Source organism: Mustela lutreola, chromosome 15 (genome assembly GCF_030435805.1).
Source record: "Mustela lutreola isolate mMusLut2 chromosome 15, mMusLut2.pri, whole genome shotgun sequence".
NCBI classification, from domain to species: domain Eukaryota; kingdom Metazoa; phylum Chordata; class Mammalia; order Carnivora; family Mustelidae; genus Mustela; species Mustela lutreola.
The window spans coordinates 59,298,523-59,313,315 of NC_081304.1; the positions used below are offsets into that span (position 1 = coordinate 59,298,523).

General features: G+C 57.1%; 1 protein-coding gene and 1 long non-coding RNA gene across 14 annotated transcripts in view; one reads left to right on the top strand and one right to left on the bottom strand.

Moving 5' to 3' along the window:
• Positions 1-14,793, top strand: part of LOC131815817 (uncharacterized) — a 55,517-nt gene that overhangs the window by 512 nt on the left and 40,212 nt on the right. For 3 of the 7 annotated variants that reach the window (XR_009347857.1, XR_009347856.1, XR_009347858.1), the window contains exons 2-3: positions 1,534-1,614; positions 1,784-1,890. This is a non-coding gene — a long non-coding RNA (uncharacterized LOC131815817). Of the gene's footprint in view, positions 1-1,533; positions 1,615-1,783; positions 1,994-4,133; positions 4,227-5,884; positions 6,745-14,793 lie in introns of those variants that run through there. The other 4 variants (XR_009347860.1, XR_009347859.1, XR_009347855.1 and 1 more) reach the window with 4 other exon arrangements.
• On the bottom strand, positions 324-12,449 carry ALOX12 (arachidonate 12-lipoxygenase, 12S type). 7 transcript variants are annotated; one of them, XM_059147803.1, is made up of 14 exons: positions 11,971-12,446; positions 11,303-11,504; positions 10,312-10,393; positions 10,087-10,209; positions 9,870-9,973; positions 9,460-9,620; positions 8,468-8,611; positions 7,480-7,689; positions 5,065-5,151; positions 4,689-4,858; positions 4,084-4,205; positions 1,839-1,939; positions 1,547-1,717; positions 324-1,425 (listed from the first exon to the last, which is right to left on the bottom strand). In XM_059147803.1, the coding sequence occupies exons 1-14, from the start codon at positions 12,103-12,105 to the stop codon at positions 1,246-1,248; spliced, it is 1,992 nt and encodes a 663-aa protein (XP_059003786.1). In that variant the 5' UTR covers positions 12,106-12,446; the 3' UTR covers positions 324-1,245. The 7 variants fall into 7 exon arrangements, with proteins under 7 accessions (XP_059003786.1, XP_059003781.1, XP_059003779.1 ...); XM_059147798.1 differs by having other exon boundaries at positions 324-1,738; positions 4,084-4,169; positions 11,971-12,448; XM_059147796.1 differs by having other exon boundaries at positions 324-1,738; positions 11,971-12,448.

Below are 14,793 nucleotides of genomic sequence, written 5' to 3' on the forward strand. Positions count from 1 at the left end.
GGAGAGAGGACGCAACGGTGTCGCTTTGCCTCCCCGTGTACACCAAGGAGACCGACCCTAGGTCCTTTGGATAAGGGAGGGTACACAGTTTTTTAAAAACATGAATAGGTCACCCTCTGGGGGGGGAAAGTTTGTATGCTTCAGCAGTGAGAGGCAGCTTTGTGATGGTCATTTAGGGAAATCGGGTGTTGAAAGAATTCAGTTCTGCACTGAGCTGTCTGTACACGTTCTAGTGAGGACAGCGATTGCAGAATAATCGAGAGGGGTCATTTGGATTCCAAGACCCCAGAATCACACAAAGACACACTGGTCAGCAATGGACATGACTCTAACATTTTTTCCCATTTATTTTATGCTTATTGTTCTTAAACAGCTTGTGACAGAAAACTCGGACCCAGGGAAACACATACAGACTCGGGAATACTATTGCAGGGGCTGGGAAAGGGGCCCTGGGACAGGAATCTCAGGTCTCCTTAGCTCGAGGCTGCCGGGGGAGGGGAGGGAGCCATCCAGGGATGGCAGGTTTTTGTTCTCCCCAGGAACACCATTCTTACTGGAGGACTTTTGGGGTAGGTGCCTGAAGAGGGGGAACAGGGTGGAGGGAACGTTGCCAAAGCACAGAGTCCTGAAGTTTTAGGTTGGCCGCCGGTGTAGGGGATCTAGCTCCTGGGAAAGGAGAATTAGTTGAGGTAGTTGATTTATACAGGAAATCTTCCCCATCCGCCCTCAGAGCATCCTCTGGCTGTTTGGCAAGTAGGGTCAGTGCCTCAGGCTAATGCGGGGTTACCTGGTGCGAGGATGGCCCCTGAAGGTCAGATCCAACCCACAGCCTGTGCCTGTCCATCTGGCAAAGCACAGATCCTCTTTGCATATTTAAACGGTGGACCCAACCAAAGGAAGAAGAGAATTTTGTGACATATTTCACTGTTCTTAAGTAATTTTTTATGGGAACACGGTCACGCTCCTTAACTTCCACATCATCTGGTGGCTGCTTCTGTGCTCTGTTGGGAAAGCTAAGGAATTAGGACAGAGATGATGCAGCCTCACAAATACTAAAATATTTATCATCTGGCCTTTATGGAAAAGGTTTGCTGCCCTCCCTGGGCAGGGGGGATAACGACGTTGGGGATTTGGTTGGGGGAGAAAATAGAGCTTTAGCTGCAGAGACTCTGGAAACCATGACATTCAAACTGGAAACAGTCCTGGAGCTAATCTGAAGTCTTGGAGGTGGGGATGCCACAGGCCTCAGATAGTGATGCTGTTCTCTATGCGGCTGGGTTTCAGGTAGTCATACGGCAGGTCGAGTTGCGTATTCCGGGCCGTGATCTCTCTTTCTAGGTTTTCCAAATCTGTTTGGAATTGGTTTAATACCGCCTTGGCCTTGGGACTTGAGAAATACTTTTCTTTGTGATGCCCCAGAGGCACCTAGGAAAGGACAAAGGATGCATCAGTTTCTAGTCCAGAGGCAGAAGCACGGAGGGCCTAGCCCCTGTTCCGATGTTTCCCTTCCAACTGTCATTTCCCTTTCCCCAGAGCCCCCTCTTACCATGTCTGGCTGGCGGCGACCCAGATGCCACGTGATGGTCATTTGAAGACAGGCCTGTCGGATATCAGGTAGTGAAGCCATCACCGTGGCCATCGTTATTTCTTCCTTGGAGGTGGGCGGGGGCATCCGCATTGTGCATGGGGCGTTAGGGACCCAGGCATACCAGTCCAGCTGGGGGAAGAAACTGCAACCCTAGGATCCTGAGACTTATGCTTTGAACCCCTGTCTCTCCCTTAGGAATCCCAAGGTCCAGATGCCTGCCTTCAGGGACCTGGGCTTTCGGCTCTCATACCTGGCCCTGGTTGATGGCCCCGTGCTGAGCAGTGCATGTGAAGACACACATGGTAAGGAAATGGCAGAGTTGCTTCTGGGACTGGAAGGAGATGGGGAAACCTGCCAGAGAGGAACAGGATTGAGGGGCTCCAGTGCGAGAGGAGAGAAATGCAGGTGATCGTCTTGGGGGTGTCTACATCAGTCGCGCTCAAACTGCGTGGGTCGATTTACGTATGGCTTTTTTTATAGTGGGTACAGACATGTATTTGCTCCTTTGTATGGTTTTCTTCATGTTTTCTCTTTTCTAGTTCGCTTTACTGTCAGAATATAGCATACAATGCATACGGCACACAGGACGGGGTAAATAGACTCTTTATATCATTGGGAAGGCTTCCAGTCAACAGTAGACTCTTAGTAGTTAAGTTTTTCGGGAGTCGAAAGTTATAGGCAGATTTTTGACTGCTTGGCGTGTGCGGGGGAGGGTCAGCGCCCCTAACCCCCCCACCCCGTCCCACACTGTTTGAGGGTCCACTGTATTTTGGCTTTGATGGGTGTCTATTCACTTATTTATTCAAATACATTGGCATTAGACCTGAGTTTCACTTCAGGTTCAAGCAATATAATCTGGGTGTCTTAGGCTGATTACTTAATCTCTCTGAATTTCCATTTTTTCGCTTATAAAATGTGGGTGATAACATATTGAAATCACCTTGTACGTGACAAAGGCTCGGTAAATAACGATTATTGTTATTATAGAATTATTATGGGATTGTTATTATCGGGGGCTAAAAAGCACTGAGTGGTTGAATATCTTCTGCCTTAAAAAGTGGTTAGGAATTTAGGGACGTTTCCTCCTGTTCCCCAATAGAGGATTGTGAATGCCCGAGTTATAAAGGGAGGAACAGAAGAAGTTGTGTATTTACAGTGTCACAGCCAAGAGAGGCTTTCCACAAAGGTTATCTCAGGCCACTGATTCTACAGTGGAGATGGTGACTTAGAGCCACTAAGCCTATGAGTTAAGTGGAACAAATATAATCATTCCCTTTCTATCAATTAAAAAAAAATCAAAGACCAGAGAGAGAGAACTACTTGTCAGGATCATATGGTCCGGAAAAGGCAGAGGCTGACCTTGAACTCGGGTTCCTGACTGCTACTCTCAAGCTGTTTTTAATTTTAGCACATTTCCTCTAAAAAGGCTGTTGGGAAAATTAGGCAAAGTGCGTGATGAGAACCCGAGGTGAGCGGAGGAAGAGAGGATGAGAGGCAGTTGGTGGAGATTAAAGCTGACATGTGAATATTTATTTTTGTTTTCCCAACGTAGAGAGTGGTTGGGGAGAAGCTGAGCGGGGAGAGAGGGGGAAGGGTCTTCTGGGGGCCTGGGGGATCTGAGAGACAGTTCTGAGGTGTCCAAGAAAAGTTTGGGCCCGGAAGGGTGAGTGCAGGTGTTGGTTTATCATTGGCCGCATTCCTGGGGCCTGGCTCTCCCCAGTAAACATCTGGAGTTGTCTCACAGAGCCAGAGGTGCTGGCATGTACCCCAAGAATGATCTAAAGCAGCCCCCGTAGGCCCATGTGTGTTAGACGGGGGGTGGGGGGGGATGAACCTAGCAAGAGCTTGAGAAAGGCTGTTTTAACCTCCCCAGAGGTTAAAATGCAGGTAGGGGTGCCCCAGGTCTAGCCGGATCCTACCCGAGGGGGAACTGGACTGGCCCCGGAAATGTGGCCCCAAGGGGCCATGCGCAGGGTCCCAGTTGGCGCGAACCTGTACAGTACTAACCTGGGGTGGGACGGGATGGGACCAGGGCATGTGGGGCATGCGCTGTGCACCCTGGACATGTGTGTGTGCTGGGCAGTGGCGGGTGGGAGAGTCAGGGAGGGAAAGCAGCGTGGGACATCATGGGCCTTGCTGGAAGCTCTTCCCATGTATCTCTGTCCTCACGTGAGAAAACAGACAACCAGGAGGAGAACAGGGATCCCAGCAGGGCCTGGGCAGATCCCGCCCTGGCTGCGGTTCTGGTCTTATGGCTCCCCATGCTCGGGCCCCACGATGTGCCTGGGGCTTGGGGATGGCAGTAGAGGGTGATGGCCAGGGTCTCTGAGGAGGACAGTCCCTGGTTGTCTAGAAGTGGCTTGAGTCGTAGCAGGTGGGAATGGGATTGAGATGCTACGCACGTGGCTGGAAGTGAGGTGGGATGCGGGGTTGGGGTCCTGAACCCAGAGGGGCAGAGCGGCCCAAGGGCCCCAGTCCCTGGGGAAGGGTCCTACCTCGGTCCTGGGCCTGGCACAGCCCCACCTCGGTGATTTCCCGACACCAGGCCTGCAGCTCCGGGTCCCCTCTCACAATGTCGTCCCTGTGGTAGAAGAGGCGGACGATGCCTTCCACGTATCTGCCCCGGGGGAGAAGGGAGGTGAGCTTCCCGCGAGAAGAGCCTCGACTGCTTTTGTGGCCTGGGCCCAGGTGACTCCCGCTGTGTCTGGGGACAGATTTTACTAGACTCGTCTTTGGGGACATCCCTTAGCTCTTTCTAAACATGGGTTTAGAAAGGAAGGAAACATTATAAGGCCTTGTTTTATGAATTTTGGCCGCATGGCTGAAAGGTGTTCTTCCTGACAAACTCCCCTGACCGCAGCCAGGCCCTGGGACCCTGTGGTTTAGCCATCGGCGGCTTCCCCTCCCCGTACTTCCTGTCTCGGTCTCCCCGGCTTCAGACCCTCCCTGCTGCCTCCTGACTCTTCCTTCTCGGCCGAGGACTGAGTTCCTGCCCCTCCTGTCAGGCCCTTCTTGCTTCCACATGGAGTTTGGGCCCATGCTGACGTCAGGTGGGAGCCCTGTTCTCCCCCTCCCTGGCCCCGCTCCCACCGTCACCCACCGGGCGATGATCCCCCAGAGCCGTAAAGCGTCATGGGCGTAGAGGGCACTTGGGATTCCCAGCAGGCCCCGGTCAGCCAGGTCGTCAGGGGGACAGAGGGAGCAGTAGGTCAGCTGAGCCATGGCCCGACGCAGCAAGTGCACGTGGCCCCCGCCACCCGTGCTCACCGCCTGCGATGCCAGAGAGGGCAGAGAGGGGAGGCCCTGAGCAACAGGACGGAGCCAAGCAAGGGGCTCCGAGGTGGGGTTGCTCATTGACGGACATGGGGGGAAGGGACACTCCCCAGGGTTGGTCTGGGATCCTGAACGTGGCAGGAGGTCACAGAGAGCTGGGTGACAAGTGGCCCCACCCCCGCAAGGCCCTGTTACCTCCTCACCTTATCAAATATCCCTCCTTCTGAGATGAGCTGGGATCTGGCCCGGGTGTTGATCTCCAAGGTATAGCGGATGTGTGGGATCAGGAGCTGGGGTGGAGGGGGTGGGGGTGGTTATGGAGGCCACGCGGGGTCCTGCCTCACGGGGCATGGGGCCCAGCCTCGTGGCCTCTCCCTGCTGGAGGCTCTCCTCACTGCCCTGCCTGCCCCGCAGGTCTGGTTTTCTGCTGCTCCCCTCACTCCCCTCACTCCCTCTCCTGCTCTCCCTGCCCCCTGCTGCCCATCACGCTGTACTAAAGCACTCGCTTCTGTGCTTGTCCAGGGTCACGGGCCCTCTGAGTGTTGATCTGTGTCGGTTCCCATCCTGTGGACTGTGGGTGATGACGGGGCCTCCCGTCTCGGGGGCTGCAGCGCTCCAGCCGTCGGGCCCCCATGGAGCCGCTGGTGCTGGAGCCGTTGCCGTTTGTCTCTGTTTCCACCTTGACTGCTGGTGTCAAGAACCAGCCCCTGTGATGGACTTTATGTTTCTGTCCTTCATGTCCTCACAGCTGAAGCTGTCTTCTGGCTGCTTCCCTGTCAGGGGCTGCAGTGCGAGGCCCCTTTTCGGGGTGGGTGCCGTGAGCCACTTACGGGGTGGGGGGCACTGAGCCTCCTGCTGACCCCGCAGGGGGCCTGACATCAGACCCGTGCCTCCCCGAGCTGGGCGGTCAGATCCCTCTGTTGTATAGCTTTAGCAAACACTCGTGCTAGCTATGGAAGAAGGCTGTCTGGTCCTCGCAGGAATGCCTTTGACCCCCGACTGTCTTGTCTTATTTGCACCCAGCATATGTGCGGCCGTCATGCGGTGCTGCTGTCTGTCAGACCTGTGGGTGCCGTGCTCAGGGAACGACCCAAGCGGGGCCTCCAGGGTCAAGATGTGAAGGCAGTTCGCACTGGCCCGAAACTTTCCAGAAAGTTCCTGAGAGACGCCGAGTGTCCTAGAAAGCCCAGAGTCCATGGGAGCAGAGCGGCTACCTGAGGACAAGCAGCCCCTAATGACAGGAGTGGTCCTTGCAAGAACGAAGGACTTTCGTAGCTTTTAGCCAGTGTCATGCGGCTGTGTTCTGTTGTTCTGTCCTTTCACAACCCCGCCGTGGCGCTCAGGATTCTGGATCAGGAGGTCAGGATTCTGGATGCACACCCCAGCATCTGAGGCCAGAGCCAGCCTACGCACGGAATCTTTGTGAGCAAGCAGACTTTGCTCCCCCGTGGGACTGATCACGGCCCAGCCGTCTGCCCTGGGACAAGGCTGACATAGGTGGAGACAGGGCTGACTTCGTGATGTGGGAGCGTGAGCCCGAATAGAAGCCTGACCTGTTCCCGAAGACCAGAAGACTGTGACGTAGGAGCACCCTGAGAGCCATAAATCCATCTGATCTGTGCTACCCTAGACTCAGAGGGGCCATGGCTACTGGTGGCCAGGCTTGGGGCGGGGGTGCCGGGAAGCCCCCAGCTGAAACCCCGCGGCTGGAACTCATGTGCATATCTTGCCAACATTTCCGCTCCTGGCACCTAAAATGGAAGCCCTGCTCTTTGCTTCCAGACTGGCTCTCCTCCCGAGTGGGTTGTTTCTGGCAATTATCCCTGGATTGGTCCCTTCTCGGCCATGTCCCTGTGCAAGATGTTGAGGACATTTTTATGCAACCATGAGTCTTATTTTGTTGCCTTCTGTTTAGCAATGGATACTGAGCTCACTCTTTTATCAGATTTCAGTATTTCTAGGTTTTTACCACACCCCCAGCTTGTGGGTTGCTGGATGCTGCCACAGCACGGTCCTCTGGCCTTTCTTTCTCTGGTCTGGTGCCCAGGCGCACTGTGGCTCCCCACCCCCAGCCAAGTCCTTGGTTTCTTTTTATTTTTCTTCCAGATCATCATCTTTCCAATGTGTGTCTTTTTTCCACCTGCCTCCTGGGCATTGCCTTCTGATCTGTTCCTACTTAGCAAACTCCTTGGCTGGGGTAGAACATTCTCCCATCAGTTCTCTGGTGTCTGTGGGCTGTCTCTTGTAATTTTTAGTTCCAGATACCGGTCTCTGGATGGTCTCATGGGCGTCACGTGTCCTTCTGGCTGCACAGAGAGGCTCCTAAGGCAGGAACAAGGCTGCTGTTTTCCTAACAACACTCCTGCTAGAATATAGGCCCATTGCTGGGTCGGCAGCTCTCTGAGCATTTCAGGGGGCTCCTTCAGTAAGATGTCCTCAAGGAACCCTAAATGATGCAACTGAAAGGGGATTTGGGGGTAGGCGGTCTTCCAGCTCGTCTCCCCTCTTGCTCTCACAAACTGACAAACATTTTTGTGGTCGCCATGTCGTTGGCTCTTGGGCTATTTCCTGTCCCTGGGGTCTGAACTGGGACACAGAGGGTAGAGCGTAGCATGTACCTTGAAGACAGGGTGCAGCCCCGGGAGGTGCCTCATGGTGGCCACAGCGATGACCTCGGCCACCAGGTGAGTGTTGAGGAGGTGGTACTGGAGCTGGTGGAGCTGGAAGTCGGAATTTCGGACCCAGGTCTTTGCCAGGAGCCAGGCGAGTGGGGGATCTGAGGGCAGGAACAGCGGCGGGGTCGGGGATCTGGGGCTGGGGGGCTGGATCTGTAAACAGGAAATCAAGCCCGTTACGGAGACTTTGCTTTTCTTTGGTGGGTGGGTGGGGGGGGGTCAGTGGGAATGGCGGGGGAGTGAGGAAGACGGTTGCTCCCCGGGGGTTACAATCCAGGGGGAGGGCTGAGGCCATCTCTGCCCTGCCTCTCGCTGGCGGTGTTGCCACACCAGTGCCTGGCTGGAGGGGGTGAAGGCAGGAACGTCAAAGCGGGGGCTGCAGGGAGGAGATGCTGCGGAGGGCTGGCCAGTGGAAAAGGAAGCCGGACAGGTGAGACAGGGGACAGTACTTGTAGCTGTTGAGAACCGCGGGAGAAAGGGTGTTCGTCCGATGGTGAGTGGAGTCAGAAAGGCTCCAGGGGGATTAGGGTGTTTCTCAAAGTATGTTCCCAAACCAGCATCACTCAGGGGCTTGTTATAAATATACACACTCCGTCCCTAGCCCAGACCTACGGAATCAGGAAGTCCGGCGGTGGGCCCCAGCCACATACGCTAATGGGCCCGCCAGTGACTGCGATGCCCTCTAAAGTCTGAGAACCAGCGGGTCCAGGGTGAGTATCCAAAAGGCCATTGTGACTCTTGAGCAGAATAAGAACTTCCAGTTGGGTGAGCCAGGGGAAAGCAGACTGCAGGCAAACGGAGTGACAGGAGACAGGTCTCACTGTGTGAGGAGAAGCGTTTGGGAGCCAAGGAGTGGGGGCTGCATCCCCAGGAGCGGAGGTTGGGGTCAACAGAGAGTGGTGCGGGGAGGGGCGCGCCCAGGGCACCTCACCTGGATGGCCACAGGCAGCAGCCTCCCGTCGGGTTCCATCTTCAGCAGGACGAGAGGGGCGGCCACGTACTGCTTCTCACCCCGGATCACGTTGGCTGGAATTCCATCCAGCAGGATGAAGTCGGCCTCAAACAGGGAACCATTCTGGGGAGAGGAGGAAGGTGCTGTGGTTTGAGTGGAAATCACACTTCCAGGGCCAGGACCAAGGGGGATACGTTGATGTAGCTTCTGGCCGCCATCCCGTGTCGGTACCAGCGTCCTGTTGGCGGGACTGGAGCATCTGGGCCAGTGCCTCTCAGTTTATAGATGTGAACGGACAAACAGTGCCCCGTGTGTGGGAGCAGTCCCGGGGTCAGGACCCGGCCTGTGCACAGTGCTGACCGCGGTGCGGGTGCTGGAAGCCGTCCTTCGGCCACACTGGCCGGCTCCCTCTCCATCACCCCTCCGTGGCTGCTCCCTGTGTTTGCCACTAGCGACCCCCTGGCTCAGCAAACTGAGCTCTTTCCCCATGTGTCCAAACTTCTGCTCTGCTGCCAGCCACTCCCAGGGCCCCTAGTGTCTACTGTCGCGGAATCCAGCACACACCCGCGCATGCCCGTGCACGCTCACACCCGGCTCCTCTCCTCTGAACCCAGCTCTCTTCCAAGAGACCTCCCTGCTCTCCACCTCCGGCAACGCCTCCTTCACCTTCCCCCCAACGCCCGAGTCGCTGGGTCGGGAGTCTGGACAGCAGCCAGCGAATGTCCTTGTCCCTGTTACCATCGCTGGCCCCACCTGTGCCCTGGGAACCCACGCCGTTGCCCTCCACCCTTGGAGCGCCTCACGGTTTCCCCTGCACGCTTTGTCACCTGTAGGTTTTTCCAGCACGGGACTCTGCACCCAGGCGGGGTGGGTGCCCACAGCCTCCCTCCCCCTGACTCATCTTTGGTGCCCCCCCCCCCCCATTCAGCACTTCGCAAGGCCAGGGGAACCAGCAGGATGGGAGGCAGTACCTGGAGTTCGCTCTCCAGCTGGGTCCCCAGTGCCTCGAGCCCTGGGGGCAGCACCAGCCGGGAGGGCAGGGAGGCGGAGCGTCTCAGCAGCATGGGGTTGGCCCCATTGAGGAACTGGTAGCCGAAAAGCTCGTCATCCCGCCAGCACTGGTGAACCTTCTCTGTGGGGTCAGGTGGGGGGAGGAGGAGGTGCTTATCACAGCCCAGAGGTCCCTCTCCCCCAGGCCCTACCCCAGTGGTCCCGGCACACGACTACCCCGTCTCCAGCCCCTGGCTTTTCATTCCGGAGGCCTCTGTGAGATGTTCAGGTCTCCTAAGGGAAGGGGTCATGGGGGACTCTGGGGTGTGGTGGTCGGGTCATCCAAAGGGGCCCTCAGAGTCTATAGGGATCATCTTGGGGAACCACTGACCAGCCAGGGCGCTCTTCTGGCCCCAGAAGATCTGATCAAAATCCTCCAGGCGGTTCCAGGGGCTCAGGAGGGTGTAAACACGTTTGAGGACCATCTCCAGCGCCCTAAACAAGCGTGGGGACGTGAACCCATCGCCGAGCTCTCGGCCCCTCCCTCGTCGCCCCCGTTCCTGGGTCTCCTGGCCCTCTTCCTCTCTGAGCCCCAGGCTTTTCCTCACCCCGCCTTCAGCGCCCACTCGAAGTCTAGCCTCTTGTCCTCGTGGAACCTCATGTTCGGAGGCAGATCATCTTGACACCCGGCTGCTATCGTCAGGGGTAGCCCCTCCTTCCAGGTGTCCCAGCTAGGAGATGGGGCCCAGGCTTCAGGGAGGGTGTGTAGGTCAGTGGCGGGGGCAGGGCCAGGGAAGAGGGGACCTTTGGGGGGCTCGCGGGCCAGTGCTTACCAGTACAGCTTTTGTCTTTCCTTCAGTTCTTTCTCTCGATGCTTCTGGAACACGTCCAGGGCATTGTCTCCTGGCAGGCGTGCTGGGGGGTCGGGCATTAAGATGATTGACCGCACGGGTCTGTGCGGCCCTGTGCTCTCCCCTGTATGTCCCCTTTCTTCCTCGATTTGTCTATCCCTACCGGATCCTAATCATCTCTACCTATGGTCGGATTCATACCCTTCATCAGGCTGAGATGGGACCACACCTGTTTCTACCACGTACCGCCTGGCTCCATTTCATGTTTCCAGCCTCACCTGTCGCACTTTCCACTGTCCTTGAAGGCTGCTGTGCAGCAGCTGTGCCGGCTGTCTTTCCCAGGGTTGCCCTCCTTAGACTTCCCACCACAGACCTTGCTGACTTGCTCCTGCTCTCTGGGCCCATCCCTTCCTGTGTCAAAGCCGTATCTTCCACGTTTCCGTCCTTACTGTCCTTGCCCTCGTGTGTCTCCTGATTCATCTCCTGTTTCCAACACTAACAAATTCCTATGGTCCCTGCCCCGCTGTCGCGGTGCTCCCTGTCCCTCACAGTCTCTTTTCATGCTTCCCCAACCACACCTGCTCTGGGCTCACAGCTCAGAGCATCTATCTTCTTGCCTTAGCTGCCACCTGCCCAGGGGTCCCTGTCTCCTTCTGCACCTGCCGCCATTCCAGCCACACACCCCCCCCACCATTAGTCTGGCCACACACGGATCTCCTTTCCACTCTGCTCTCCTGTTTTCCGTTACTGCTCCGACCCCAGGCCCGCCCCCTTCTTGGAAGAGGGCGTCTCCAGATCACGACCTTCCCTTCCAGCCTCCCTGGCTGCCCTTCATCCTGGCTGTAACTTCCGAACTGAGGGACGTTGCCCTGACCCCTGTCTTGTCTCCACCTCCTGTGCCCACCACCCACTGTGCCCAGCTCGGAGGGCCACTTCACCTGCATCCCTGCCCGTCCGCCCCCCAAGCCCTCACCGGTGCCCTCTGGCAGGCTCAGCACGCCCTGGCCCTGCACCCAGCGGTAGCAGGGGAAGGCGGCCTCCTCGCAGGCTCCCGGGCCCTGAACCGTGATGAGGTCGCAGAACCACGCGTCGTCCACCAGGGAGTGGTGTTTGCACAACTTCACAAACTGTAGGGGCCCCAAGTCCTTGGGGATGTCGCGATCAAACTCCTCCTCCTGTGGGGACCACAGCCCACGACACTGAGCACCAGGGGCCCCGGAGAGGCCGTTTTGGTGTGCGTGAGCCTCCGCTGCCGAAGGCCTCTAGAGACAACACCTGTTCCCTGCTCCAGACACCTGCGCCCCAGGGTCCGACGTCACCGACCTCGGTCCGTCCCTGAGCTGTCCCCGCGCGGCGCTCTCTGAGCAGCCTCTGACCAGACCGCTCGTCCCGCATCGACCTTGGCCCTGGGGTTACTTGGGGAAGCCGTGGAGGCTGCGAGGACCCTGGCGGAAGGGAGGAGGAACTCGAGTCCAGCCCGGGCCCTGGCTCCGGATCTTCTCCTTGCCCCGGCAAGTCCTCTCCGGCGCGCTCCGGCTGTCCTTCGTCCGCCCCCTCCCGCCCCGCTCCGCGACCCCGCCGCCCCACCCTCGCGGTCCCAGGCCGGGCCAAGGTCGGGGGTCCCCTTCCCCGTCCGCTGACCTGGCCCCGCGCCGGCCGCAGCCGCAGCTGCAGCTCCGCCTCCCCGCGCGTCCCGACCAGCCACAGCTGCACGCGGTTGTGAGACCCGGAGAAGAGCCAGGCCCCGGTGGCCACGCGGATGCGGTAGCGGCCCATGGCGCCCCGGGCAGTTCGGGCGCGGAGCCGGGTCCTGCGCGCTGGTGGGGATTGCCCGGGGCCGCCGGCGGCTGTCGAGGCGCCTCCGGGGAGTCGTGGGCCTTTAAAGATGCTCTGCGTGCCCGCCCTCCTCACGCCCTTTCCCCGCCCCGGACTAGCCCGAACCTGCGGCGGCAGCGGGGCTGCGGGGAATGGCCCGGCTCCGGGTGGGGCGTCGCTGCCGGAAGATAAAGGGGTCTGGGCCTGGGCGGGGCCGAGAGGATGGAGGCGCCCTGCCCGCACTTAGGGGCGGGGGTCGCCGGTCGCGGTGGCCCCGGTGTATTGGGAGCGAGGCTGAGGATCCTGGCCTCTGGGGAGGCGGGAGGAAGAGAGGGTGAGTGGGTCTTCCAAAGTGGGAGGAAGTCTCCCCTTCTCTGGGCTGGCATCTGGGGAAGGCTGCCCTGGAAGGCCGTGCTGGGCTCCCGTAGACCCACCCGCAACCCGCCCCCCCCCCCCCAAGACCTCCAGCCCCTGATTTCTACCTCACCGGAGCCCAGCCCTGCAGGAAATGACCAGGGGCTCCCTAGAGCCTGGAAAAGTAGCAGCTCAGGGACTTGCTCCCCTCTGTCCCGCAGCCCAGTTTCGCACATCCTACATACACCAGAAACAGAAAGGCCTGACAGGTAGGGCAGTCAAAGCTCCTTTTGTCCCACGTTTAGTGGGTGCAGAAAATATTAGGGACTCAGGTGTGCCTGCCGTACCTACGGAGTCAGGTAGGAACCCAGCATACAAGGGTGATTCTCAGGACCTTTGTCCTTGCCAGGTGAATGCAGCCCCGTGCCCTGCGGTTTGAGATTAATTTGTCTCACTGACCCTGATGAGTTCTTCCCCTACCCAAATTGTTTTCTCCTGAAAAATTATATGTAAACGGCTTTCACTGGGCCTTAAATCCCACTTCTTTCATCAGCCTCCTTGTCCTTCTCTCTCCCCTCCCTCCAGATATTTCCTGTGGGGCTCTAAGGGCAGGAAACTGGGGGCCAGTGCTGGTTAGGGACTTTGTAAGCTCTGGGAGGCCGATTCGGGACTCAGGCTTTGTCACGCTCACCCCTGCGCAGGCATCTGAGGAAGCCTCCGGCAGGTCCCTGTCTAGGCCCTGCTCCAGGTCCCTTAGAAACACTTGGTTCCCAGGTTATGCCTGGCGATGCTAGGGCAGGGCAAGTCAAAGCTTCTGTTTTGAGCCTGACCCTCAAAATGATATGGCATGGTGGTTACTGGGGATAAGAGGGCTTCTAGGCCCGCGGACAGCCTCCCAACCTCACAGAAGTGTCTGGTCCTTACCAGGCTGCCATTCCCTTTCTTTCTCCCAGGCTGACCCCTCCCTTCATCATCTGCGCTCAGAGCTGGGTGTGTGCCAGTTCTTGCAGTTTTGGGGGCTCACCCAGTAAAATGGCTCACATTGTCCCCTATGTAGTAGATGTATCTGACCTTTCCCACACAGACCCCCAAAAGGTTGCTTTTGCCTATAGGAGAGGCTGTTTGATTTTGCCAAATCAGTTCACCCCTGAACCTGCTTCCCCGCTGTTTCGTGACACCTTTTCTGTCCTGTCTAGCGCATAGCAGGGTCACATGGCAGAGGGGGAAGGAATAATCGAGAATCATCCTAGTTAATGCATATGCGAAGTGTTAGTATGTTTAAAACACTTAGCTGAAGCCAGTGTGTTTTATCTGCAATTATGCTGTTATTTACTCATGGGAAGCAATTTCCACTTGAATGTCTGCGTCCCTTCTAGAAATTCCTCTGCCCTACCACCACACAGTTTCTCCAGGTCCCTCCAGAGACCCCAGACTCCCACTAGGGGTCATACTCCTCTAGAACCTTCCTCCCACTTCTTTTCTTTTTCCTTTTTAAGCACTTGCGTTATGTTGGGGGAATACAATTCCTGGCCCCGAAAAACCTCTCCAACAAAGGTAGCAGAGAAAACCAGTTTTCTTTCTGAAGAAGCATTAAACCAGTATAGGATGTGCCTCCCAGGTAACCCACGATGAGACCACAAAGACAGAAAGACACCTTCCCCCTTCCCTCTGGACAGGCAGGTGCAGCCCATTCCACCCCCTCAAGATAGCCAGGAACCAGCCCTCAAGGCAGAGGCTTGATGGCACCTTTTGCACCGTTCATCCTGCCATCACCTGGTAATGGATGACCGTCCATGTGATTGCTAGCTTGATCGTGAGAAGCACAGAGTTCTTGTATCTTTTTTAAAAGATTTTATTTATTTATTTGACAGACAGAGATCACAAGTAGGCAGAGAGGCAGGCAGAGGGAGAGGGGGAAGCAGGCTCCCTGCTGAGCAGAGAGCCTGATGCGGGGCTCGATCCAAGGACCCTGAGATCATGACCTGAGCCGAAGGCAGAGACTTAACCCACTGAGCCACCCAGGCGCCCCAGAGTTCTTGTATCTTTATGACCGCAGGCGGTTTTGCAGCTTGGAGCATGGAGCCCCCCTGGGTTAGGCTCCTGGGCTCCCACAGAAGCAGGAGAGAGGGGCACTATGTCCTTTGATGTGAACATTTCAAAGGGGTAGATCCCAGGCCCTTGGGAAAGACATTCCTGGATCATAAAGCAGACAAGAAGCTTGTTTAGCTTCTAAAAAGATTCACACACATTTCAAAGAGACAGAGAAAGAGCGTAAAATGGCACGTTTTCTTTTTT